This window comes from Medicago truncatula, chromosome 7 (genome assembly GCF_003473485.1).
Source record: "Medicago truncatula cultivar Jemalong A17 chromosome 7, MtrunA17r5.0-ANR, whole genome shotgun sequence".
Classification (NCBI taxonomy): Eukaryota; Viridiplantae; Streptophyta; class Magnoliopsida; order Fabales; family Fabaceae; genus Medicago; species Medicago truncatula.
Window position 1 is genome coordinate 49,987,065 of NC_053048.1, and position 26,207 is coordinate 50,013,271.

Sequence of the window (26,207 nt, forward strand, 5' to 3'; positions counted from 1 at the left end):
TCTTGGCCATCATCGCACCACTAAAGTTCTACTGCACTTTAATTGTTGAAAAAAAAGTGAATTTGGAATACGAGTAAGAGAAAGAAAATTTTTAAAAAATTATCATAAAATGGTTATATAAATACAATTTCTCAAATAATGAGTACATCTATAAATATATAAATAGAGAGTTGACAAAGTTCTAAATAGATCATCCTTAAAAAAAAATTCTAACCAAAAACAATAATATGTCGAAATTGATAAGGTTAGAGGTGTTAAGAGACAAAGAGAGTATTTGATGAAACAAAGCGAGTTGAATAGTTTGTCCGAATGGGTGGAGGTGGAGCATAGTAACATCCATCTTATTTTTTAGGTGGGGTTGGAGCCTTTGAGGTATAATAATAATAACATACTTTATCTCTCTATCTTGGCTTCTTCCACCTCACAGGCTCACACTCACTCAAACATGGCCTGCTGCTCAGCTCCATCTGCTTCTCTCTTATCTTCAAACCCTAACATCCTCTTCTCTCCCAAATTATCTTCTCCACCACATCTTTCTTCTCTCTCCATCCCCAATGCCTCCAATTCTCTCCCTAAACTACGCACTTCTCTCCCCCTTTCCCTCAATCGCTTCACTTCTTCTCGCCGCAGTTTCGTCGTTAGAGCTTCTGTAAGTTCTTCAACAATCCCTCTTTGTTGAGCTTATGTGTTTTGTTGTGGTTGAATTTCTGTTTGCAGCATTGTCCAGCTTATCAATTGATAGTCTATGTTTGGATTTAAGTTTATAAAATTACTTTCGATTATACTTCTTTTTTGCAAAATTAAGTTTCATTAAAATATGAGTTTGGATAACTTTTTCTCAATTACATGTATCACATAATGTAATTTGTTTAGTGATACTTATCAAAAGTGCTTTTGAATGAGTAATTCGTATGACTTTTTATAATGCAGTATAAGGGTCTATTTGGCAAGTCCAAATTTTTAGCTTATAACTTATGTCTTATAAGTCCATTTGATTAAAAATGACCCGTTTGGTAACAATCACTTTCTTATGAGCTTATAACGTTTTTCGATAAGCTAATTCAAGTAGCTTAAAGCTTATCACTATTTATTCAAATTTTACCCATGTATTCTTAATTGAAAAAAAAAAAAATATATTAACTAAATATATTATCTTTATGTCATTTCATATTTATAAGCTAGTACAATGGCTAATTTACTATCTTTTACAAATTCAATCGGCTAGCTTATTAACCAAACATTACAAATTCAATCGGCTAGCTTATCTGCTATCACCTATAAGCTAACTTATCGGCCATTCACTATCTTTTACCAAATAGAGGCTAAGATGTATAGGGTAAAATGGTAAATAAAAAAGTATTAGAGACATTGCTTTCATGGACACATGCACAACATCAGGTAGCCCAATGAATCTTTGGATAGACTTTGATACCATCTTAGAATTTTAGGTTGGGCAGAACTTTACCTTACAAAACCGACTTGTAAGCTGAAGATTGCACTCACTTATAAACCCATGTTCAGACCTTATATCTTCCAATGCGAGTCTCGTAACAAATATGAGCCATTGTTGCATTGCAGTGAATAATTTTTTTTTTGTAATGATTGTAAATTTTGTAATTAGAATTTGAATAGTTAAAAACAAGATGCGCAATTAGGCATTCCTGACTCTTCCTCCTTGAGGCTTGTAAGCGTTGAAATGGAATCTCTAAAATATTTCATTCATTTGTGTGCTGGTCTTCATCTCCAATTATTGACTGTTGTAACTTCATTACTAAAGTTGAGAGCACAAGCTATAGAGCATACTTTTTCTCTTGCTTTAATCTGTGAATTAATTTTTTATTTTTCTGTATTAAAGAGCGAACTACCATTAGTTGGGAATGCAGCACCAGATTTTGAAGCCGAGGCTGTTTTTGATCAGGAGTTTATCAAGGTAAACAGATTGTTGCTTGTGAATTGTTTTATTTCATAATTTATTTATCTTTCACTAAAGCAATGTTTTTTCAGGTCAAACTATCTGAATATATTGGGAAAAAATATGTTATCCTCTTTTTTTACCCATTGGACTTCACATTTGTTTGTCCCACAGGTTAGTTGACCCTTTAGTAAACTATAGTTGTAGATGCCAAATCTTTTCTTTTTTCATCCTAACATCTGTTAACTGTCTACAGAAATCACTGCTTTCAGTGACCGCCATGCAGAATTTGCGGAACTTAATACAGAGATATTGGGTGTTTCAGTTGACAGTGTGGTTAGTTCTGACCTTATCTTTTAACTCATATAGATTTTATTGATATGACATTGTTTGGTTCACGCTGCTGATTTTGTCTAGTGGTAAAAGGCATTGCTTGCTGTCATTTTTTTTCGTGATATGAATTACTTATGCGTGCCCATGCATATTTGCCAATGAAGAAAATGAAGGGTGTTCAAAGACTTGGATCGCTTGCAGTCTCACACATTTTCCACCTGTGCATAGTTCATGTTTTGAAGTTCTTAGTATAGTAGGCAAATCTGCATGGACTCCTTCAGTGGCGGAGCTACTATTGGGATGGGCTGATGCCATGGCACCGTTAATTTTTTATATACTAATCTAGGAGAATTTCGACATGAAATTTGCACCTGGCGCAGTAGTTAAGGCCATTGTGTAGCTTAGAGGTTGAGGGTTCCAGTCAGTCTGAACCCTGTTTTAGAATTTTCGTTGATGTAAATCCTCCCTTTTTTACACTTTCTTTAGCAAAAATGTTGAATGTCAGTTTTGAAATCAGTTTGTATAGGTTAAAATCACAGCAAAACTAATCACTAGACCAGCAAACTAATTTATATATTCTTTATAGATATGACACTTACAAATTTCGATCATGCTCCGCAACTGGACTCCTTAGTTTTAATTTTCCTCTGCAACTGGCTACATGTAGTATGGAAAAATAGAATGGTTTGGGGAAATTCCTTCCTAGATAATGGAAAGTCAGAATATCAGTTGGTGAACTCATTCAAAATTTGTTAATTGCAAATGTGTTTTCGTTGATCTTCTGACCACAAATGCAGTGTGACACAAATTTCCTACTAGCACATGCATGCATTATGTGGTGATATACTATATCTGTACATTCACAGTTATCTTTTTATATCCAATCCAAAGACATTTAGAGGTTAATGAGTTGGATCCAAATATGGTTTATGATTGAACATTATCGTATAATTTGATCCATGTAGCCGACCCCACTTAGTGGGATAAGGCTTTGTTATTGATGTTGTTGTCCAATCCAAATACACTTTTAAAGTCTGCTTCTTCTTGATTAGTGGTGCTATTGTTATTATTGTAGTTCTCGCACCTTGCATGGGTTCAAACTGACAGAAAGTCCGGTGGTCTCGGCGACTTGAACTATCCTTTGGTTTCTGATGTCACCAAATCCATATCAAAATCTTATGGTGTTCTGATTCCTGATCAGGTAAATTTTGACACCACGACTTAAATTGTGGCTATTCATTTTCTTCCTATCAAATTCAACATCTGTTGTACTATGATTTCAATATATTCTCTGGAATGAAATATAGGATGCTTTCTATGTAATAGCTTTACTATCTTGCATGAAGTAGCTTTGTGACTTGTCTAGGTAGTAGGTTCAAATGCAACGCTATGAGCTGTTGTTTTTTATTCCACTTTTTTTACGGATCTGTGTTACAATGATTGCAAATGTTTCTGATGATTTAGGGGATAGCATTGAGAGGATTGTTCATTATTGACAAGGAAGGGGTTATCCAACATTCTACCATCAACAACCTCGGAATTGGTAGAAGTGTTGATGAGACAAAGAGAACTCTCCAGGTAATTATATGTGATTTGCACCATACCAGGATTTACCACTTTTTAGTTATCTGTTTTTTCTCTTCTTCCTTTTACCCTTCTAAGTTCTAGTCTTAAATAATGTTTGACCCCATACATGCATTGGATTTGCAGGCCTTGCAGTATGTGCAGGAGAACCCTGATGAAGTTTGCCCTGCTGGGTGGAAGCCTGGTGAGAAGTCCATGAAACCAGACCCTAAACTTAGCAAAGAGTACTTTTCTGCAGTGTAGGGTGGCGAATAGTAGCACTTAAGAGTATTAACTGCTCATCTGTATCGATTGGGGATGTAAAAGGTTTTCGTTTTATGTAATTCAAGCCATTTTAAGTTATGAGGCGCTAAAGTGTTGTTATAAAAGCATGTTGGTGTACACCTTGATTTTGGAGTGAATTATGTATTAATATTCCAATTCTTCTGTTCTTATCTGTATATCATGAATGTGTACGAATAATACTTTCATTTATAATGGAACTTTAAGCAGTCCTTGTTCTTTGATTTAAATAAGCAAGGAGCTATTTCATCTAAAGAATAAGAAACCAATTTTAGGTGTAGTTAGAAACTACATCGTGTGTTTGACAGTGTTTCAAATAGAATCACATCATGTGTAAGTAACTTATGCGGAAAAAGAAGTTACCGCCCACCACTACCAGGCAAGTACATGTAACGTGCAACTAGGTAGGTCATTGTCTTTATCGGTTACTTTCTCCTTGACTCGTCCATGAAGTGCTAGTAGTTAACATATGGTCTGAAAGTACGATGGGTTACAAATCTTGAAACATTTTTGTACTTGGTAAGTATTGCATTAGGTATAGCATCAAGTATCACGTTCTTTCAAATCAGTCAATGAAACAAGTTATTGTTGCATGGAATCCATACAATCTAGAGTAGTTGAACTTTGAAATCAAATTCTAAGTGGTAATTTTTTTTTACTGCATTGACACATTTGACGCATCTGTGGTCGTTTTATCAAGATAGGTCGGTTCAAATTTTAATTTGTTTTAAAATAGTAAACACTAAGCTTAAAATTTGGACCGTATAATCTTGATCCACCAATTGAGGATGTGTCCAGTTTATTTTAGATGAGAGAGAATGTTGGGCGAATGATTAAAATAAATTATTTAGATGAGAGAGAATTGATGGTTAAGAGAGAGATAGAAACAAAGGCACCAAAGACAAAGGCAAAGACACTGAAGTGCGGCCCGAGAAAACGTAGATTATTGAACTTATTACAAGAATAGTTTTAGTCGCTATTAAAGTTGTTTATGATCCCTTTTGCAAGAGAAATCCCACTTTTTTTTAACTAAAAAAATAATATTTTTAGTGAACTTATTTACTGGCTGAGTCAGACAGTTGTAGTTGTAGTGCTTACGGGTGTTCTGTTAATTATCCATATCCTATTCTCAACACTCCTTTGGTTGTGCTGTTTCCTGTCTGAAACTCTTGCTATAGAAATTCAGGCATATAGCAGTGTAGATTGAAGGAGTATGTCCCTATCCCAGAAGGCACTGTCACTGTGTTGTAGCTCACTTAAACTATGTCACACTACCAGTTACTCTACACAAAAACCTCCATTCATGACACCCAACATCCACATGCTCAATTATCCACTTCTCACCAGTACAACAAGGTGCAAACTGCATAGGAAGTTGAAGCCTTTATCAGCATCTCTTTCGGTTGAACCACCACTTGACCTCACAGAAGACAACGTGAGACAGGCTTTGGTCGATGCTCGAGGTGAGCTTGGTCAGATCTTTGACACTTCTGTTGGTATGACAGGTGTAGTTGAACTGGTGGAGTTGGATGGACCTTACGTGACCATTAGCTTGAAGGGTCGGTTTTGGCACAAGCGTTCAACTGTCCTTGCCAGACTTGCTAATTATCTCAAACAGAGGATTCCTGTAAGTCTCTTTCTCTTCTGCTTCTTTCTCCATTTTTTTTTTTTTAATCCAAATTGTTAAAGCAACCTTCAAGATTACAAAACTTGTTCAGTTTTTATGTTTTGATTTCAGGAGATTTTAGAGGTTGACATAGAAAACGAAAAACAATTGGATGATAGTCCTGCGAATTTCTAAGGTACTATATTACGCACGGCTCTATTTGGTTTTTGTTTTATTTTTTTTAGGTTCATATATCTGCATATTTGTAATGTATTTACTATGTGCTTGTAATGTTTGTTACACTTTATTTGTTCTCATAATTCTCATTATCATCACTTTTTTTTTTTTTTTTGTTTAAACTTTTGTTTCACTTTTCTTTCTTTATTTATGAATATTAACTGGGAAAATGTTACCTGAACATCCTTTATTCCTACACTCCATTGTACACCTCATGTATTAGGGATATTTTGGTAAGTTCATCTCACAACCACATTTTATCTTCTATTTGTGTGGGGTCCAAGTTGCCACGTGTCAGAATTTTGTGTGGGTGTAAATGGTGTATTGCCACATAGGATAGTACATGTATCATTACTCTATTAACTGTGGTCCTGTATGCATTTGAGGGTGTGCAAATACACATCTAGCTTTAGTCCATGATCATCAAAAAAGAAATCTAACTTTGGTCAATTAAGTTGGTTTTAAAGTTTCATTTTAGTTCTGCACATTTCTAATGTTCGCCTATAGGCATTAGATATTTTTTTTACAAGATGAGAATGTCTGAATGACGCGTTCAAATGTTAATGTGGCCAAGTTTGGTTAGAGACGTGACTACAGAAATTATGCTTTTAAAATTTGCAAAAACGGCACAACATGGATTCAATTCAGAAACACAGGGACAATGAAAACAACTTTGCCGATAGGCCAATACATCTATTCGATATATATATTATTCTATTGTAATTTTTCATTGAGGTTATTTGTTATGCACTGACATGGTAAATCAAATTTAAAATGCAAACTTGAAAAGCGAGTTGTCTGATGTTTTCAGAAATTGTTCTACTTAGCAGTTAGGATGCTAAAGCTTGTTGCACCTTTTAAGAGTTTTGTTTCCTCAACTATGCAGTCTTCGATATGAAAGTACTTCTAAACATGTATGAGAGATGATGATCAATAAATCCTTCTCAATTTGAGAAGCTTGGATAAGGGGATGCTCACTATTGACTCTGAGAGTTGCGATGCGCAGTTGCAATATTATGTAGTTTTCCACTGATGCTTCAAGCTTCTTAGTACTATAAGTAGTAGAGAGCATTTTGAACTTGTATACATTTTAATACGTAAATGCTCAAAATACTTTAAGTTTTTCATCTGAGAGTATGTTATCATGGAAACATCACAGGAGAGATTTCTCGTAACAACTTTACTATGTTATCTCATTGTATTATTAGCACATCTTGCGCTTTTTATTTGTGAACATATACGAAATTAGGTGATAGTTTCGGTCTGATCTTTCCTAGATATGAAACTAGTGACCATATTGTCGAAAAAGTTGATGTCTTGGATGAATTTGCAAGCAAAGGTTAGAAGAGCCTCGTCGGCGTGAACGAGGTGGTGAAAAGAGTAGGAGGAGAGAGTTTAGATTTTTCACCACCTCGTTCACGCCGGCGACGCTCTCCTAAAAACTCTTAAATTTTTCAATGATTTTTTTAATATAAGTTTAGAACATTACAAAAGGTTCGTTTACTAAAATTTAGAATTATTTAACATGGAATAAATTAAATATGATTTTTTTTTAAAAGACAAAAGTTTGAAATAAAAGTAACAAAAATCTGGACGCAGAAATAAAATTTTGAGATAAGTTTTTGGAGATGAACTTTTCGTAATGTTCTTGACACTTGTGCAAAAAATTGTTTAAAATCTTAAAAGTTTAAGCATAATTAAACAAATGGATAATGTTTCATGAACACCTTTGTTTCCATACACACATTGTACACTCCCATGTAAGAGTGTGTGAGTTTTTTGTGTGTGTGGGGACCATATGAACACATGTCACAATTGTATGTGGGTGTATAAGTGGTACATGCCACCTAAGGTGGTTTATGTATCACTACCCTAAACAAATTTAGATTTAGTAAGGACTAAAATTGAGTGCATAATTTTTTTATATGAACTAAAAACACTATTAAAATTAAGTAAGGACTAAACTTAAAAGGTCCCAATTTTATAGGGATAAAAAACATATGATGTCATTTACCACATGGCAGCCATGTCACTTGAAATGTCCATGTGGCATGTCTGGGTCAGCATTCCGTTAGCCTAGTCAGCACTGTTTGACGGCAAAAACCAAACTTACAAACGGAAAAAAAGGTTGGGGATGAAAAATTTAATAAAATTTTAATAGGGACCAATGTTAGAAGCTCGCTTATTTGTAGGGATCTTAAACATACGGCAAATTCTATGGTACACCCAAACATATGAGTGCATTGGTACACCAAATCATTAAATTAGTAGTTAAATGTGTTATTTTTTGATGAGAAAAATTGTTTTCTATCACCTATAATTATAATAATTAAATCTTATTTATCAAAAACATCGACGAAATAAAATTTGATTTTTCTGAATTTTTAGTACTCGTAATAGAGAATTTTGATTATTTTTTACAATAAAATGTAAAAAAAATTAGTATGATTTTTATAAACAATGAAATGATGTTTTTTTCTTATGAAATGATATTTTCTAAAATATAAATATCAACAAATAGTTTTTTATTTCATAAAAATAATAGTTAATTTATAAATTTTTGAAGTAAAAATATCGGTACACCTTAATTTACGGATGTACAATAGAAGTTCCCTAAACATAATAATTAACTCTAAAACAAACTACGACTGATTTCTAATAAGAGATGTATACACGGTTGTTTGGGATTGCCGTTTCTTTTCTCTTTTGAAACTGATTGTTATGCCAATTGCAATATCGAACCTTCCATCCATATCCATATGCCATAATCTCTCCATTCTGCTCACAACCGTCATGTGATAATCGTTCCTTCCATTGAAAGATATCGAGTCTCTCAACTTCAATAAAACAGTCACCTACTCCATCTCTAGTTTCATACTAACCTCTCATTTTCGACTTTACAAAATATCTCCCACCATTGCTTCTTTATCGTCAGCCACATTAAACAACCGATTAAAGTGCTCTCAAAAGCTCCTGCCGTCTAGCCATGGCTCCTTTATCGTCAGCCATGACCTTTTAAAAAATGTGCATTAATTTTGCTTTGGTTTTTTTATTTTTGTACTTCTGCTCCTAACTTGGGATACTTATTGATCGTCCCTTGATTTTGTGTGTTCTTTCACATGATCTATTGTTTCAGATTGATCTTGTTTTAGGAGAAAAGTATATTGCTTGAGTCATACCAGCTGGTGTCACAAAAATAGAAACTTTTAAAAGGGATTTCCTTATGCCTCATCTCTTGATATTTAAAAGATTCCTTCTGTTGGATCGTGAGCAGCGTGGGAGATCATCACATTAGGTCATACTACCATTGTTAGGTTATGAAAGGGTTTGAGGATCATCACATTAAACTTTGAGAAATCACATAAGTAACTTGAACACCATATTTTAGCCCTAAACCTTAAGACGGTTCAAATCTCTAAGACAGTTTTAAATTTTTTGTTTAATATAAAATTGCGGTATTGAAATCAGGGTCTATTTTGAACTAAATTGCAGCCACTTTGCTTCATAAATCGGGTTTTATGAAAAATGGTTTGGTTATCAAACTAAAACCATTTAAATGGATTGGTTCTATGATTTGGTTAACCATGCAGACCCCTGGTGGGTTATCCTGTATTTTCCACACTTATAAAATAATCGAAAATCATGATCAATGTGTAAGACTCGGATATATTTTAGAAAATTGTGACATAGGCAGATGGAAATAGTTTTTCTAGAAATAGTAGGGAAACACTATATTTTATGGGGACAACTCTTTTAGTATTTAATTTATAGGGGACACCCTATAATAGATGAAAGTAGGTGAAACTAGTTTTTTGTATTAAGAAAATATTTTTCTAAAGCTTTAGTGATCAATTTAATGTTCTTTTCCTAAAATCAAATTTTTTTTTTGTCAAGTAGTCTAGTAGGTAGAATTCACCTTTTTTAAAGTGAATAAGTGGAGTGTCCGTAGTTCGAACCTCGATCCCTACCTATAACAATGTATGTCCCTGTCAGAGCTGTCAAAATAGGTCGGGCCCGTTTAGCCCAATTAATTATAGGGCTTGGGTCTTAAATATTGAGCCCAAATTTTAATAGGGCTTTTTAGCCTGGCCCTAAAAAGATAGGTACCCATTAGGGCTAGCCCGAACGGGCCGCGGGTAGCCCGTTAGCCCGCATAACAAAAAAAATCCTATAAATTATATATATTTTTCAAATAATTCTTTCCTTAGTTGATTATCAAAGTAAAAAATAAAAGTGAAAATTCAATGAATTAACACATGAATGTAATATAAAATTATATTTACTCGTTTCGTTATTTATAATTTTAAAGATCAAATATATAAATATCTATAACTTTTTTTTAGGAAAGTAAATATCTATAACCATAACGTATCTAATTTATATAAAATTGTTTTCCTCGCCGTTTTAGTTTACGACTAGTGTACGAAAATGTTTACAATTTATTTTTGTGCTGGACATTATTTAAACATATTAAAAACTTATTTATAGAAAAATCTATAGGAGTATTTTATAGTACTTTTTTATATAAAAAAAAATGTAATTTTTAATACGGGCCGGTCCGTTAACCCGCTGCCTGTGTAGGGCCGGGCTCGGGTAGTATATTTCAAGTCCGTTTTACAACCGAGCTTTTTGGCCCGGCCCAATAAAACCCGAAGCTCGGTAGGGCCGGACCGCCTATTTTAACAGCTCCCTGCCAACTAAACTATGCTCACGGGACAAAATCAATTTTGTTTAAACAGTTCTTCTGTAGCACTAATTGTGTTAAATAAATAACTTATTTTTATATTTTACTTCCTTAACACAATCAACTTTTTACGTTATACAAATTAAACTGTAATATTGTATATTTAAATTAAAAAATTAACTGATGTATTTTTATTTGAAATGAAAACCTCAATGACAACTACTTTTCTACGAGTCATATTACCAATTATTTGATTTTATTTTATATTAAATTTGTGGATTAATAATAGTCACTAGAGGTGGAGATAGGTTGGACTAAGTTAAGTTTTGCAAGATCAAAGTCTAACCTGTCAAAAAATTTAAGGCTTAAGCTTGATCGGTAGCTTATCAAAGACTTATATTTTAGGTATGAGTCTGATCAGTCAAAAATATGATATTACTTGTTAGCCTGTTTACAACACTATAACATATGGACGTATTTAAATAAGTAATCTGATATAAGTTTAAACAGATTGAAAAATTAAAGGATCAAAGCGCTTGAACACTCTTAGAGACTAATATATTACCAAATCAAAGTGACATTCCTAGTACAAGATGTACTAAGGAAGACACAAAAGAGTCTGTACAATATTTACAAGCTAGAAATAGGAAAGAGCACTAAAAGCAAAGAAATAACTATCAGTCTATGCCCAATAATATGGTAGACAGACTAAGCCACCAACCATAATAATTGAGGAAAAGAGAATCAACTTTAACCTTCAACCACATGAAAGTGAGGGACTTAATCTTATTTACCAGACACACAATTGAGCAAACCTTTTGATATTTAACTAGAGCTTTTAAATTTTTTGACCATGTTTGATATCATATACTTTATTTTAATTCTAGTTTACAGTAATACATTTAAATATATGAAAAATTAATATAGAAATAAGCTTAAATTTAAAAAGTTAACAAATTTATAATTTAATTAAAAGTATAAAATTTAATATAATAATAAAAGATAAGAGAAATTCCGAGTTTTCTAGTGAGAGAAACTCTAACTTCTCTCTAAACTTTCTTTCTCCTTCGTTCATCGAGGAGGGGTGGTTTTAGGTCATTTTTTGACCTAGAATCACCACTCTACATCTTTTTCTCCCCTTTTCGATCAATCTAAATAAGTGGTTTTCACATATATAAAGTTTTTCCTTTTGTGTTCTTTTGTGATTTCGTCGTCTAAGTGCGGCGTTGTGTTGTTCGTCGTCTTGTGCGGCGTTTGATTTCTCGTTTTATCGCGGTGTTCGTTTAGTTCTTATTGAAAGATCGACATCAGTCAATAACAAATTCAACCAATGATTTGGGCGTCAACGTTGCAGATCCGGAAGGATGGGTATTTCGGTGACTTAGGTTTTATCATATTATATGTAGGCATTTTGCCGTTGTATGCTATTAACTTGGGTGTTGTGAGTTCGTTCGCAGATTCACCCTTTACGTTTTTAGCGATGTTTGTATCTGATGGACTCTATCAATTTGAATGAATATCGTTTTGTTTTTGTCAAAAAAATATAATAATAAAAAAATATTGTCATTCTACTTAAATATGCCGATATGGTAATCCTAAAGTAATTTTCTTATGATTCGTAACTAGTTTTTTTTTTTTTTTTTTTTTTTTTAATTAAACAAAAGATTTCTAAAAAAAACCTTAACCTTTTCTAAAAAAATCGGTCAAATGCATCTAAAGGTCCTTTAAGTTTTTCATTTTTTCAAAAGTGTTCCTTTTAAGTTTCAAAATTCTAAACAAGTCCTTTTAGTTTGTGAATCGTTTCAAACAAGTCCTACTGTAGATAACATAGTTGGTAATTGCTTCGTTGAACTCATCTTTGATATCAAATCTGACTCCTAACATCCACTTAAAATTAGTCATCTTTTTAGGCATGTCAAATTGTGGATAATGCTCTTTGTTGCTATCATCTGAATCATCACCATCATCCTCTAAAATGACTTGTTTGAAACGATTTAAAAACTAAAAGGACTTGTTTGAGACTTTTGAAACTTAAAGGACTTATTTGGAACTTTTGAAACTTAAAGGACGACTTTGAAAAAAACGAAAAACTTAAAAACCTTTAGATATATTTGACAAAAAAAATTCGACCTAGGCCAGAATGTAGGGTGGTCAACTCCCATCCTTAATAGTCACGCATATTTTGTCTTTTGTCAAAGAAAAAAACAAGTTGCTCCTTCTTTTTCCTTAGGTGTACTACATTAATTAGCAAGTCATACATTTCAACCTGCATTAAATTTGTTACCAACAAAAAAACCTAAATTAAATTTAGAGTTGAACTTAATAACATATACGTGCATATTATTCCTCTTATTATTATGGAAGAATTTGTCAAATTAGTTGTTTTTTTCTATATATAAAAGAAATTTAGGTGAGGGTAAAAAAGACATTAAGCTCAAAGAAAAATTACCAAATGGTTTATATTTATCTTTCTCCAATAACTTTAGCAGGCTTGAGCCTAAAATCTCTAAAACATGTCTTTTTATCACTAGGTTAAACACTTGACATACATCTTTAAAATTATACTTTACTTTCTTATTTATCATGTTATAGATTTGAAGTTTTCACCTCTGTTTGACAATGACTAATCTTCGTCACATAAGTCGAATTCTTCCTTCCCGATCGATTTTTTTCCGTACACAAAAATAAAAATCGAACTCTTAATCACTTAAAAGATACAAGTCATTTCAAACTTTGGTAAATCCATTGTTGATAGTATAAAATGATGATTTTATAAGGGTGTGTTTGGTAAAAATAAGTTATAAGCTAGCTGAAAAGTTAACTTATAGCTGATGACTGATAGTTGATAGCTTATAGCTGAAAAGTTAGCTTATTAACATAAAAAGTGTTTGGTAAAATTAGTTGTTGAAGTGCTGATAAATATAAAATGACGTAAAATAGTATGTTTGTTTAATTATTTTTATAAATCATATATACAATTTTTTTTGTTACATATATACAATTTTTATTACTTGATGTATTTCTTTTAAAATGTTAAAATTTATTTCAAAATATTTTCATCTTCACAATAATAAACGTGCTTTATGAATTCAATTGACATTTTTTATTCGACAAATAATAAAAGAAAGGTCATAAAAAATAGAGAACAACAAAATATAAAGAACTATAGGTAACTAGTTGTGAGGGAGGTTGGTTGCCGTAAGCAATTAGTGGGACCGTGGGTGGTTTATTTTTATATAAAAATAATAAAATTAAATTGAAAGAAATTATAAGAAGCTATAAGCTACAAGCTTAAAAGCTACTTTAAATAGCTTTTCAAAAAAAGTTATAAGCTCATGAGAAAAACTTATTACCAAACACGTCACATTTTAATCCAACAAACTTATAAGCTAGTTTTTTGTTTTACCAAACACAGTCTAAGTGATACTAGTAACTTATTAATTTTGATTTTTATACGCATAGTTAAGTGTGTAGACGTACGTAACATTATGTGTGTTAGTGAACATGAATTGAATATAAAAAGTACCTGAACTGAATGTTTCAAACTTACCATCATGAAAAATTGGAAGCGATTGTCCTTTAGGGTAAATATCATCGTATTTTATGCTCACGTATCTTTTTCCATCATTTATCCCATTTATCTTTATTTCTCCTCATATCACATGTAGTAATTCTTTCGTTCTCCTAATTTACATCTCTAATCGACGGATATAACAATTTTATCTTGTAATAGAACCCAAAAATGGAGAGGTGCATGCGTACATTCAGAGTGTGTTAGCACTCAGTATTCGAGTCCATAGCAACAACAACGTGAAACCTCAAATTCCACCGTTACCGTTGGGGCGTCTAAATGTATACACAAAATGTAATCGACCGAAATCTAAATACCCAAACCACATATATATTGGATTTAATCTATTCTTATAAAACTTATTAATAAAAAGAACTCCCTTATGTGCCCGTTGGGGTTGCTTGGCTGCTTGCTAATGTAAACCCAAACTAATAATGCATTTATAAACAGAAATCCCATAATTCATTTCATTTCATTCCATTCTATCTACACTTCTCAAAGGACACACACTCCCTCCACAAACACCCACCATTTCCAATGGCTTATCCTAACATTCTCTTTATCCTTTCTCTTCTCTTTCCCCTCCTCACATTCTCTTCTTCAAACCAAAACCCAAACACCATTACCCTCCCTCTTTCCCCTCTATTCACCAAATCCCCATCCTCAAATCTCTTCAACTCTCTCAAAACCGCTGCTACATCTTCTCTAACAAGAGCACACCACCTCAAAACCCCAAAATCAAATCACAACAAATCCAAATCCTCTCCCTCCACCAACACACAAATTTTCTCCAAAAGCTATGGTGGTTACTCAATAAACCTCAATTTTGGAACACCACCACAAACCTTATCATTTGTCCTAGACACAGGTAGCAGTCTTGTTTGGTCCCCATGTACCTCTCGCTACCTCTGTTCCAATTGCAACTTCCCAAACATCAACCCAACAAAAATCCCAGTTTTCATCCCAAGAAACTCATCAACCAACAAAATCTTAGGCTGCACAAACCCCAAATGCGGTTATATTTTCGGACCCGACATCGAATCTCGTTGCCAAGGTTGCAATCCAAATACACAAAACTGTAACAACATCACTTGCCCTTCTTATTTAGTGCAATACGGTTTAGGTTTAACCGCTGGTGTCTTACTATTAGATAACCTCAATTTTCCTGGCAAAACCGTAGCAAATTTTCTCGTAGGTTGTTCCATTGTATCTGACAGACAACCCTCTGGCATCGCTGGATTTGGTCGTGGAGAAGATTCTCTTCCATCGCAAATGGGTCTTAAAAGATTCTCTTATTGCTTACTTTCTCATCAATTTGACGACTCACCGGAAAATAGTAACCTCGTTTTGCAAGTTTCTTCCACCGGCGATAGAAAAACAAACGGATTAAGCTACACACCGTTTCGAAACAACCCATCAACGAACAACACTGCATTTCTTGAATACTATTACGTGAATCTACGTAGTGTCGTCATCGGAGGAAAACGTGTTAAGATTCCAGAAATTGGAACCGACGGTAATGGTGGCACTATCGTTGATTCTGGATCAACGTTCACTTTCATGGAACGTAAAATCTACGATTTGGTGGCAAAGGAGTTTGAAAAACAGCTTTCGAATTTCACAAGAGCGAAAGATATTGAAGGTGAATCAGGGTTGAGTCTCTGTTATGATTTCACCGGAGTGAAAACAGTGCCGTTTCCGGAGTTGGTGTTTCAGTTTAAGGGGGGTGCAAAAATGAAGTTACCGAATGACAATTATTTTTCTTTAGTTGGTGATGGTGAGGTTGCTTGTTTGACTGTTATAACTGACGGAGTTTCAGCACCGGAGAGAAGTGGTGGTCCGGCGATTATTTTGGGGAATTATCAGCAGCAGAATTTTAACGTTGAGTATGATTTGGAAAATGAAAGATTTGGATTTGGACCTCAAAGATGTGAAAAAAGTGCATAATTTTTTAAGTTTTGATCACAGATTGGAAATTATACCGTTGCATGTGAACATGTGGTAGCTAATTAAACGCCGGTGAAAATGAAATCACGATGGTCATCGAATCTACGATGCGGCGTGGCGGCTAAGTTTATTATTTATGATTTTTTTTTTTCTATTGTTTATGGGGGTCAATGGTGTAAGCATAAGATTACCCTTGGCTTTGTTTTTTTTTTTAATTATTTACTTTTGCATAAAGTTACCAAAAGTTAATTTAAATTTACATAAATAAATAAATGTATGCTTACTCATCGGTTTATCAAATCAAATCAAGTATATAAAGTAGGAACATGTAACATTACTTTTGGTGTTTAAAGTTGAGAAATTAATAATGGACATATAGTTTGTTTTTTTTTGAAAGAGCCAAAGAGTTATATTTCTTCCGTCCATATATCTAAGCATCAATTTGATTTTATTTTTGTCTTTAAATATAAACTCATTTTCAAATTGTTAGATCTATTTATTATTATTTTCCTAAACATACCATTAATTAATACTACTAACTTGTCTTGAAATATGAAAAGTCAAATTTAATACACATACAAACATAAGACAATTTAATAATATTAACATATAAAAGAGACACATTAATTACACCATCAACTTTTTTCTCAAGAAACGTGAAAAATGTAAAAGGGGCTTACATATGGGGTAGAGAGAGTATATATAAAGCATTTTTATTTAATTCTCTTAGACAAAGTGATATACCATGTAAAATTGAATTCGAGCCATCTCTTTCATTCATTGTCTATTTCTTTCTTATTTTACGATTTGTGTTTATCTTTATCTAAATTTTTGGGAGAAGATAAATTTCTTATTTTACGATTTATGTTTATCTTTCTCAAAATTTTAAAGAGAAGACAAAGGGAGAGAGAAAAGATAAAGAAATTCAAGAGAGAAAATCAAAAGAGACACATTTTAGAAGGAAGGAGAAGGAGAGACCATTTTGCATAAAATCACGTTGATGTACAATGTGTTTGGTATGGCCTTAGGACATGTAAAAGTACGGTAGAAAATTATGTTGTCGTAATAACCATGTTTTCCAGCTTCTGTCTTTTCACGCTGAAGGTGCATTGAGAACTGATATTTGACTTCCAAACGTATTTTCAAACACACGGATAAACTAATAAGAGGATAATAATGTTCGAAAAAAAAAGTTACAAATCGAATCTTTTACACATTCTAAATATTTATTAATTGAAAAGAAGTAGTGAATTTTTTTGAGCAAAAAATAAAATAAAATAGTAAAACAACCAAAAAAAGTAAAACAGAAGAATCGAATATGGTATTATGATCCAAGTCAATAAAAGAATGATATTATGATCATTGCCTGGCATGGAGTGATTCCCAAAAAAGACCTGCTGCACATGCCATGAACATATTCTTTAGTTTATTTTTGCGTTTTCCTTTAATAAAAATATAAGCTAAAAGAGCATGTTCTTTCGAAAAAGAAAAAAGAAAGTTTTCTTTCACGTGTGAGGAAATTAAAGTAAAGCGGTGAGTTTCTTATTATTCGTTGTTGTATTGTGGCTTCTGTGTTGTGTTATTTGGGTTTCTTATTTGAACTCTAATAAATGAAATTATTACATGATATAGTAAGCTCATGTTTCAGCTAGATATGAAATTTGAGAATGGCAATACTAATAATAGATGCGGTCCTCCTAGTTGCTAAACGTTACATGTAGTCATGTACTGCAGAGCAGTATTATTTTGTTATATATTGATACCGACATACTAGGTCAAACAATGCCAAATTACTACTTTGTTGCTATTTGTCACATGCATATATTATAACTTACTTCGTCTAGTGACTTTATGATATATATACAGCAGAAGCGCAAGTCATTCCAATTACTACTTTTAACTGCGTCGAATGATTCAGAAAAATGATATGAAATGTATAGTAGTTGTAGCAGGAAAGACAGGCATCTGTTTGGATTGTAGCGAGGTTTAGCTTATAGCTTGAGTGGTTAAACCCCTAAGTCAACCAACCCTTAGACAAATCCACCACAAGACACTATAGATCTTAGAAATTATGGTTGAGTCTAACACAACCTCACAAAATCGACTTGTGAGGTGAGGATTGCCTCCACTTATAAACACATTGTCAAACCATCACATATCCGATGTGAGACTCTTAACAATAGGTGCCATCACAGAATGAGTTCATGATCCCACTCATAGAAGGAACACGTGTGATTATAATGTTTTCTTAAAAATCACATTCATGAGGTGAATTTGACCATATCCATCACCCGAAGCACATATGTGTCCTTCCTAAAAAAATATGCAAGCATTTTGAGATCTGCACAAGGATCACACAACAGATTGTTAGATTAATAATTCGGTGCCATCAAATCTCCACAAGGACAACTATCTCATCTTGATCTAACAATTATCGTGGTATAATTACAAACTTTTGACAAATGAGTGGAATCCAACTTAATAATTTGGAAAGTGTGCATTCGCATCGCACACATTTAACATTTTCATTGGATGCATATATTGAAAATAATGATGTTAGCGTACTGAAAAAATGCTTGATCCCTATAGAAAAGTGTACTGCACTTCCTTTTTAACCGTTCAATTAAGTGTTTGATTGGGTTGCTGGATCCATTCAATACAAATCAAATGATACATGCAACATTGATTACATTTTACTTATACTTACGTCTAGATTAGTCATGACCCTTTTTCTATGAGGAGCAGGAGGATTAACAGTTCAACACAAAAATTCAAAAATAAATAGACAATGACTAAATGCGTTCATAATGTGGGAAGGTAGGGGTGCAAATAGTAGTGCTGGGGTCGGACATTCAAGGGACGAGGATTCCCTACATAACGTGCTGCACAACCAAATACAATTCTTATGTTTTTGTCACCGTTTGCACATGTTGACACTTCCTGGCTCCTGCCTGGCTTACAAGCTTGGAGTTGAAACAGTGGATTGGGCTCACGTGTGTGATTAAACCAGCTTATACTACTACCATGTCCCTATAAAAATTACGAGTTCTCAAATCTAGATTTTGTAAAATTTTCATAACATGTTTAGTACCACTTATTTATATTATTGCTGCGTAAGATTTTATTATTGTCCCATCGACACACATTTTAACACAACTTTTTGGCACATTTTCTCTGATTGATTAAAACTCACACGAGTCCACCAAATCATGTGAGACCCATTTAAATTTGGTGGGATCTATGTGAATTTTAATCAATAAAAAAAAATATGTTGAAAAATGTGTTGCTAGCATTTCTTTTTTCCGCTAAATCAACTTGGATTGTTTGGTGCTGAGTTGGTTGACAAAGCTCCATGTCAGCGTTATACAATTAGAAAATGGAAAGATCTTATCAATTTTTTTTTTCTCTAACACGTCTCTCATGTTTTATCAATCTCACAATTGAACGGGTTTATTTTCAAATTATATATTAAAAACTCATTGCACCGTTTCCCATTTAATAGTAAGATCTATAAGCTGTGAGACATGAGAGAAACAAATTGAAAGGATTTCTTCTAAAGTTCAAAACGAAATTTTGAGTAAAGCATTTTCTGTCCGTAAGATTTTCTTAAAGGGTAAGTTTCAGTTTCATTTATACAATTGTTATTGTTTCTCGCACAAAAATGTTTGTTTTTAAAGGGTAATTAATACTAGGTGATAAACTATATAAAATCATGCCTTCAATAACATATTTCACCAATTGGACTCTACCCATGATAGACAAAAGACAGCCTTTTCAAGATGAGGGTTTCATCTTTATCTTATTAACAATAGGCCTAAGGCAAATTTCTTTAGGCTTGCTCTTAGAAGATAGGAACACCATTACACCAAGGTAATTGAAAGGAAAGGAAACTCACCATGTGCAAAGCCAACAATGACAAAGTTTCTTGCTGACAAAGAACCAGAGTAAAGTTTGCATTTTTGACGATTAACATGTTGGTTAGCTGTGTTACCATTGAGCTTGAACAAAGACATAGCATTTTTTAAATTCTTTTTAGTATCTTGGCAGAAATCGTAATCTCATCAGTATAAAGAGAATGAGTATGAGTTTGACACTCCTATGATTAGCTGGACATTGGTTTTCAAAATTTATTTTCAATGAAAATCCTTAATTTTAATTTTTATAAACGATATGTGCCATAATAGATATCATTTGCCAACCGAGATTGATCTAGTTGATAAGTAGTTGACTTATATTTTACAAAGGGTGAATTCAACCTCTCTTATCTTTGTTTGTAAATAAGAACCTCGTTAAGTATCTCTTCCTGCGCTCTTAAATTTTGAGGTATGTTATGATCCTGATGAACTCCCATGACTCAATTTTTTTAATGAAATAAATAAATAAAAGCATCCACAAATAATTTTGAATTTTTTTTTTAAACTCAAACAATCCATCAAAATTGAAGAAAAAAAAATCGAACACGAGATTTTGAGAAACACACTTCAAATTCTTAAATCAATACCATCAAACCTACCCAAATTGTTTAGTTTTTTTTTTTTTTTTTTTAACGAACCCAAACAGGTTAGTAATTTTTTGAGTTAGTGGATGTAAACTTCCAATCCTATTTAATATAGTAAATATGATTTCGTTCGGGGCTCAGAGAAAGTCTTAGATGGGCACTTTTGATTTGAGCACACTCACAAAACATAGAAAAATTTAAATGAAAATAAATTAAATGATCTTAATTGATGTGACTGATTTATTTTTGTTTTAATTTTTTAATTTTATATATGTGCCTAAATCTATTTGATTTAAGGTTGTGACTATATTAAACTTTCTCCTAGGCAATGCCCATGTTATATTTATATTCTAAAAGAAGTTTTTTTCAACAAAAATTAAAAACTATCAATTGAAACCCGAGACACCAACTACAAACTGCAGTTAACCAAACACATACTAACAACGTTGAAAATGCAGTCACAACCTCCCCCATTAGAAGTTTTCAATATGTATGCCACAATAGGAAGAAATTTGGCATCTCTTCCAATTATAAAGATTTTTTTTTTCTTTTATAAGAACTTGAAGGAAAAGAAAGAATATTTGTCTAAGTATATATGAGCATATCTATATTGGTATGGTCTATACTATTTAAGACTCGATATCTCCAATGTAAAAAGAAAAAAAAGTTGGAGGTCTCTTAAGATCGGGTTTCACTTAAGACTCCAATCTTAAGTGTTCTCACACTACTTTTTACTAAAATAATTATTATTTGAGTTGTTTTTGTTGCTTTTCATTAATAAATAGTTATTGGTGGAACCCGTTTAATTACCTATTAGATACTATTATTAAAAAATAATAAAAAAGTGATGTGCCAATGTGTGACCTGTTTAAGACTCATATTTGAGAGTCTCTATTGTAGAAGCACTAAGAACCTATTTTAAAAGTCAACATCATTATCATACTTAGTTGTTACATATCTAAAAAACAGATGTGTAATTCTTCCATATGCATATAATCGTTTTTTTTTTTTGAAAGAATATGCATATAATCGGTTGTTTTCAGACTTTCAGTAGGAAATAGTTTTTTATATTATCTCCGCTAAAAAAAAGGTTTTATATTTTATATTGTCTTTCGCTATCACCTTGTACAAAAAGAAGTCTTTCGCTATCACAACATGTTACATACGTACTTCTTTTCCTTTGTAAGAAAAAAATAAAATTCCATTCCGTGGGCGGTTTGGCATTAGTCAGTAATCAACTATAATGTTTTTTTTAAGGATAAATAAGTTTTTTGTCTCTTTAAATATAATCAATTTTAATATAAGTCTCCGTAAAAAAAATGGCATTTTTGGTTTCTATAAAATTTACATCACATATACTTTTAGTTATTGTCAAATTAAAATATGTTTAATAATACTAAGATATTTTTAAATTTTTGAATGATTTTTTACATACTTATTTAGAACATAGTACAAAGTTCCAGCGTAAAAAATAGCTCAAAATTGATTTTTATATCCAAAGTTTTATTACTTTAATCTTAAAATTTTGGTGTTTAAAAAAATTCATTTGAATTCATTACATGTTCATAAATATAATTTTTAATAAATTTTTTTTTTATAATGTTCTTAATTTGTACGTAAAATATCATTCAAAAATTTAAAAATGACTGTTTATATCTAGAGGAAGAACAAGGGAGAAATATATTTATTCATTTAACAATATAACAAGTATATATGTGATATAATGATAATCCAAAAATAATATACCCTCCACCAAATGCAAGCATTATAGGAGGAGGATATAAATAATACACATAATGAAAATATAAAATCCCGAAAATAACCCTCTAGAATAAGTATGACTATGTCCAAAAGACCAACACTGGTCTAACCAATAAACTACAAACAAATAAGCATATGATACAAAACAAATAGAATAGTCATAGAATCGGGTCAAACACAAAGATCCAAAAGAATCCATCAACGATCCCAATCACACTTGGTAGCCTCAAAACTCCCACCCGCCGGCGAACCACCGCCGGAATTCAAAGGAACACGTAACTCACATGTAATCTTTGGCTTCATCTTCCTTGTCTTAAAAACTCCCAACTTAAACCTCACTTTAAGATACATCTTCACATCAATCTCATAAACACCTGAATCCTTCTCTTTATTCAGCTCCAAACTTTGATCGCTACTAAGAACAACAACTTTCTGACCCTTAAAGGAAGGGTTCAAAAAATGAGTTGTTTTGTGTCCTTGATAAAAAGGATCAAGAATAATAGAGTCAACCCTAGCATCATGGTATAAAGCCCTAGCTTCGATGGAATCGTAGTAGATGCCAAGTCTTCTGTTAGGGTTGCGGATTGTTATGTTTAAAGCAAGATTGTAGTTGAGGTTGCTGTTGTTGTTTGTGTAGTTGAATTGGGTCAAGGTTGCGTCTGTGACGTGGACTTTGACAGCGTTGGGACGAACTATGAGCCAGAAGAGGAAGACGGCGATGCCGATGATTATTATGACGGTGAGGATGAGTTTGAAGATTAGGTTAAAGATACAGCCGCAGCAGCAGTCGAAACCGCCGCCACGAGATGGACGGTTGTAGGATCTTGTTGGTGGTGGGATTGATGGGCCGTAGTAGGCTCCGTTTAGTTGTTGTTTCTCATGCATGGCTAAAGCAATTTAGAGAAGAAAAGAAAGTGTGGAAAGAAAGAGGTGTATGAGAGAAAAATAACGGAGGACTTGTAATAAACTTGTCCTAGTTTGTGATATGAAAAAGTGTGAGAAAAGTATTCGTATATATATACAAATTAAGTAATGATTTTAATAGTAATATTAATAGAAGCGGAGGTATGAATGGGAAAATGTTCCATTTGGAGTAGATAAGAAGAGAGGTGAGAAGCTAACAAGAAAGAACAAGTGACAAAACGCGTGTAATAGTCTCACATTAGATTTTAGGCCATGTTTAGTGCTTTTAGTTGGAAAGAATTTTTAAATTAGTCCTTTAAGTTTTGAAAGTTTTAATTAGGTCATTTTAGTTCGACAGAATTTTCAAGTTAATTTTTTAAGTTTTAAAAGTTTTAATTATGTCATTTTAGTTGATACACTATTTTACCGTTACCCATGTTGTCAGTTAATAATTAATTGATGCTAATGTAGCCGTTAAGTTGTTGACTTGGATCAAAACGCTGCCTTTTAAAAGTTATAGGGTGTCAAAATGTTACGTTTAATCGTCACAGATGATCATTATAGCATTATAAATGTCGTTTAATAGTGCTAGAAAGACATTTGTTGTTGTAAATAGTTGTATTTCTAGCACTATAAAAGATCATTTATGACTATTAAATGTAGCGTTTTAACACCCTTGAGTTTTTAAAATTCAGCATTTTGATCCAAGTCAACAACTTAACGGCTACATTAGCATCAGTTAAATGGAGACTAACAACAGGGGAAACGGTGAAATAGTTTATCAACTAAAAAGACCTATTTAAAATTTAAAGATTAACTTGAAAATTCTGTCAAACTAAAATGACTTGATTAAAACTTCCGAAATTTAAAGGATTAACTTGAAATTTTTTTCAAACTAAGTATTTGACCTTAAATTATACCAACTAGTTGAGAAAATAATTACGGCAAGAAGCATTTGGAGTAGTGGTTCGTTTTCGAAACGCGCAAACGTCTTGTTTACGAGTGTTCAGCTCAGCGTGTACAATCTTTGAATTGTCGCCTCCTTTTTACAATATTGTTATGGAAAATATTTGGTGTATACCCTATAAGATTGTGATAGTAAGAGAAGAATAAAAATAAAATGTTTAAAAACACACAATTCGATACTAACTATATTGACACTTTGGAATTTGATTATTGGTTCACCATTTTATGTAAAACTAGTCACTTAAAGTTGATTTGTGATTTGTAAACGCAAGACATTAATTCAATTGTTACATAAACATCTTATTTGTCACATCATCAAAATTTAACTTCAAATATCAAGCGAGTAAAAAGTCTACATTTTAAAAACTAAAAGACCGGTCAAAACCGTGAATTTGAAAAAATGAGAAATAAAAATGTTACATGAAGTATTTGGACCAATATTGTAAATGTACCAATATTGTATTTGGACCTATTTTTATTAATATATTTTCGACACTAAATTAAAATTATTGAAGACTCTATAAAAGCCAATATATTGTTACATCGGAGAATATAGTTACATATTTAGAATGTAATATATTCCTGTAACTCTCATATAATTTTATTATGTTTGAAGAATATTATTCTAAATTTATAGCATATTGAAATAAAAACGAAAGAGATGTTGAATATCTCTATATTATGAGACAAATTTTAGATAAAATAAATGCAGTGAAAAAGTTACATATCTTTTTATATGGATTGACTACGATTAGATTAGTACAATTGAAGCACATACTATTAAAAACTTAAAAGTTTACGAATCATATTAAGTTTGTCACAATGACAACTTTCAAATGGAATTATTCGCCATTGATAGAGCAACTCAGAAATCACACTTTCAAATTAAATATATCTCTTGGGCTTCTTCCTATTCCTTGAGTCATAATGCAATACGTCGTATATTTGAACAAGATCAAATGTAGGTTGATCTTCTCATTCTTGTCCAGATGGTACATAAAATCCTGGTCCGAGTTGTTATAGTCAGCAGAGTTGTCTTTGAGTTTGGGGGTGATGTTGTCCTGAAGGATTTTATGCCTAATTTTGAATTTGTTGTGGAGGTTGGACACCTTGAGTGACTTGGGGTTCCTGGAGTATGAAAAATCCAATTAAAATAAAGAATAAACAAATAAGTATAAGAAATGTCACAACACCAAAAATATATATCTTAAAAACTGACAAGTCTAATTTCCAATAAATTTTATTTATATTTAGCTTATATTAAATGATCTAAAAAGTAAACAAATTAAATTTTGCTAAGAAATTAGCCATTGCAACATTTAAATTGTTGTAAATTGATTCACAACTTGCTTGGATCAACCGGCAAAGAGAAGTATTTTAGAAACCAATATCAAACCATAGTGAATGCATATTTTATTAATTAAAAAATATAAAAAATACAATTAATATATCATTAAGTTTAAATATTAAAAAATAATTTTGAAAATTTGATAAATCACGCAAAATTAATTTTCTCCAATTCTCATGAATTAAACATGATCGTTGGAGTCATGCATTTCAATCACAAACAACTATGCCAACTACATGGATGAACCACCAATATTAGTGGCAAATAATACATATTTAGCTCATTCTTAATGTATTGAATATGACTCTTGGTGTCATATCTTTCAATCGCAAATACCACCACCAACTACATGCAAAAATCACATATATATCTTGTAAAAAATACATATTTTTTCCATTCTTCGTGTATTAAATATAACTCTTTGAGTCATGCATGTCACGTGAGAATAAATATTATATATGGAAAAAATAAAAAGTAGTTGTAAACTTTAATCCCTAATATATTTATGTATTCCCTCTGTCCCTATATATAACCACCATTTGACTAAAAAATTATCCATAAATATAAATCTTTTT

General features: G+C 32.2%; 4 protein-coding genes across 7 annotated transcripts; 3 read left to right on the forward strand and 1 right to left on the reverse strand.

The window, feature by feature from the left end:
* Positions 1-304: 304 nt before the first annotated feature.
* On the forward strand, positions 305-4,341 carry LOC25499456 (2-Cys peroxiredoxin BAS1, chloroplastic). Its single transcript, XM_013594727.3, has 7 exons — positions 305-649; positions 1,856-1,930; positions 2,005-2,086; positions 2,169-2,248; positions 3,321-3,446; positions 3,710-3,823; positions 3,956-4,341. Exons 1-7 carry the CDS (start codon positions 446-448, stop codon positions 4,070-4,072), a joined length of 798 nt encoding a protein of 265 aa, XP_013450181.1. The 5' UTR covers positions 305-445; the 3' UTR covers positions 4,073-4,341.
* Positions 4,342-5,166: 825 nt separating this feature from the next.
* On the forward strand, positions 5,167-7,166 carry LOC25499457 (uncharacterized). Of its 4 annotated transcripts, none has more exons than XM_013594728.3 (3): positions 5,170-5,738; positions 5,850-5,913; positions 6,766-7,166. In XM_013594728.3, exons 1-2 carry the CDS (start codon positions 5,325-5,327, stop codon positions 5,910-5,912), a joined length of 477 nt encoding a protein of 158 aa, XP_013450182.1. In that variant the 5' UTR covers positions 5,170-5,324; the 3' UTR covers position 5,913; positions 6,766-7,166. The 4 variants fall into 4 exon arrangements, with proteins under 4 accessions (XP_039684209.1, XP_013450182.1, XP_024625857.1 ...); XM_024770089.2 differs by having other exon boundaries at positions 6,785-7,166; XM_024770088.2 differs by having other exon boundaries at positions 5,172-5,738; positions 6,841-7,166.
* A 7,476-nt stretch (positions 7,167-14,642) lies between these two features.
* On the forward strand, positions 14,643-16,508 carry LOC25499458 (probable aspartyl protease At4g16563). Its single transcript, XM_013594730.3, has one exon. It carries the CDS (start codon positions 14,747-14,749, stop codon positions 16,154-16,156), a length of 1,410 nt encoding a protein of 469 aa, XP_013450184.1. The 5' UTR covers positions 14,643-14,746; the 3' UTR covers positions 16,157-16,508.
* A 5,803-nt stretch (positions 16,509-22,311) lies between these two features.
* Positions 22,312-23,437, reverse strand: LOC25499460 (NDR1/HIN1-like protein 10). Its single transcript, XM_013594732.3, has one exon. It carries the CDS (start codon positions 23,298-23,300, stop codon positions 22,614-22,616), a length of 687 nt encoding a protein of 228 aa, XP_013450186.1. The 5' UTR covers positions 23,301-23,437; the 3' UTR covers positions 22,312-22,613.
* Positions 23,438-26,207: the final 2,770 nt, after the last annotated feature.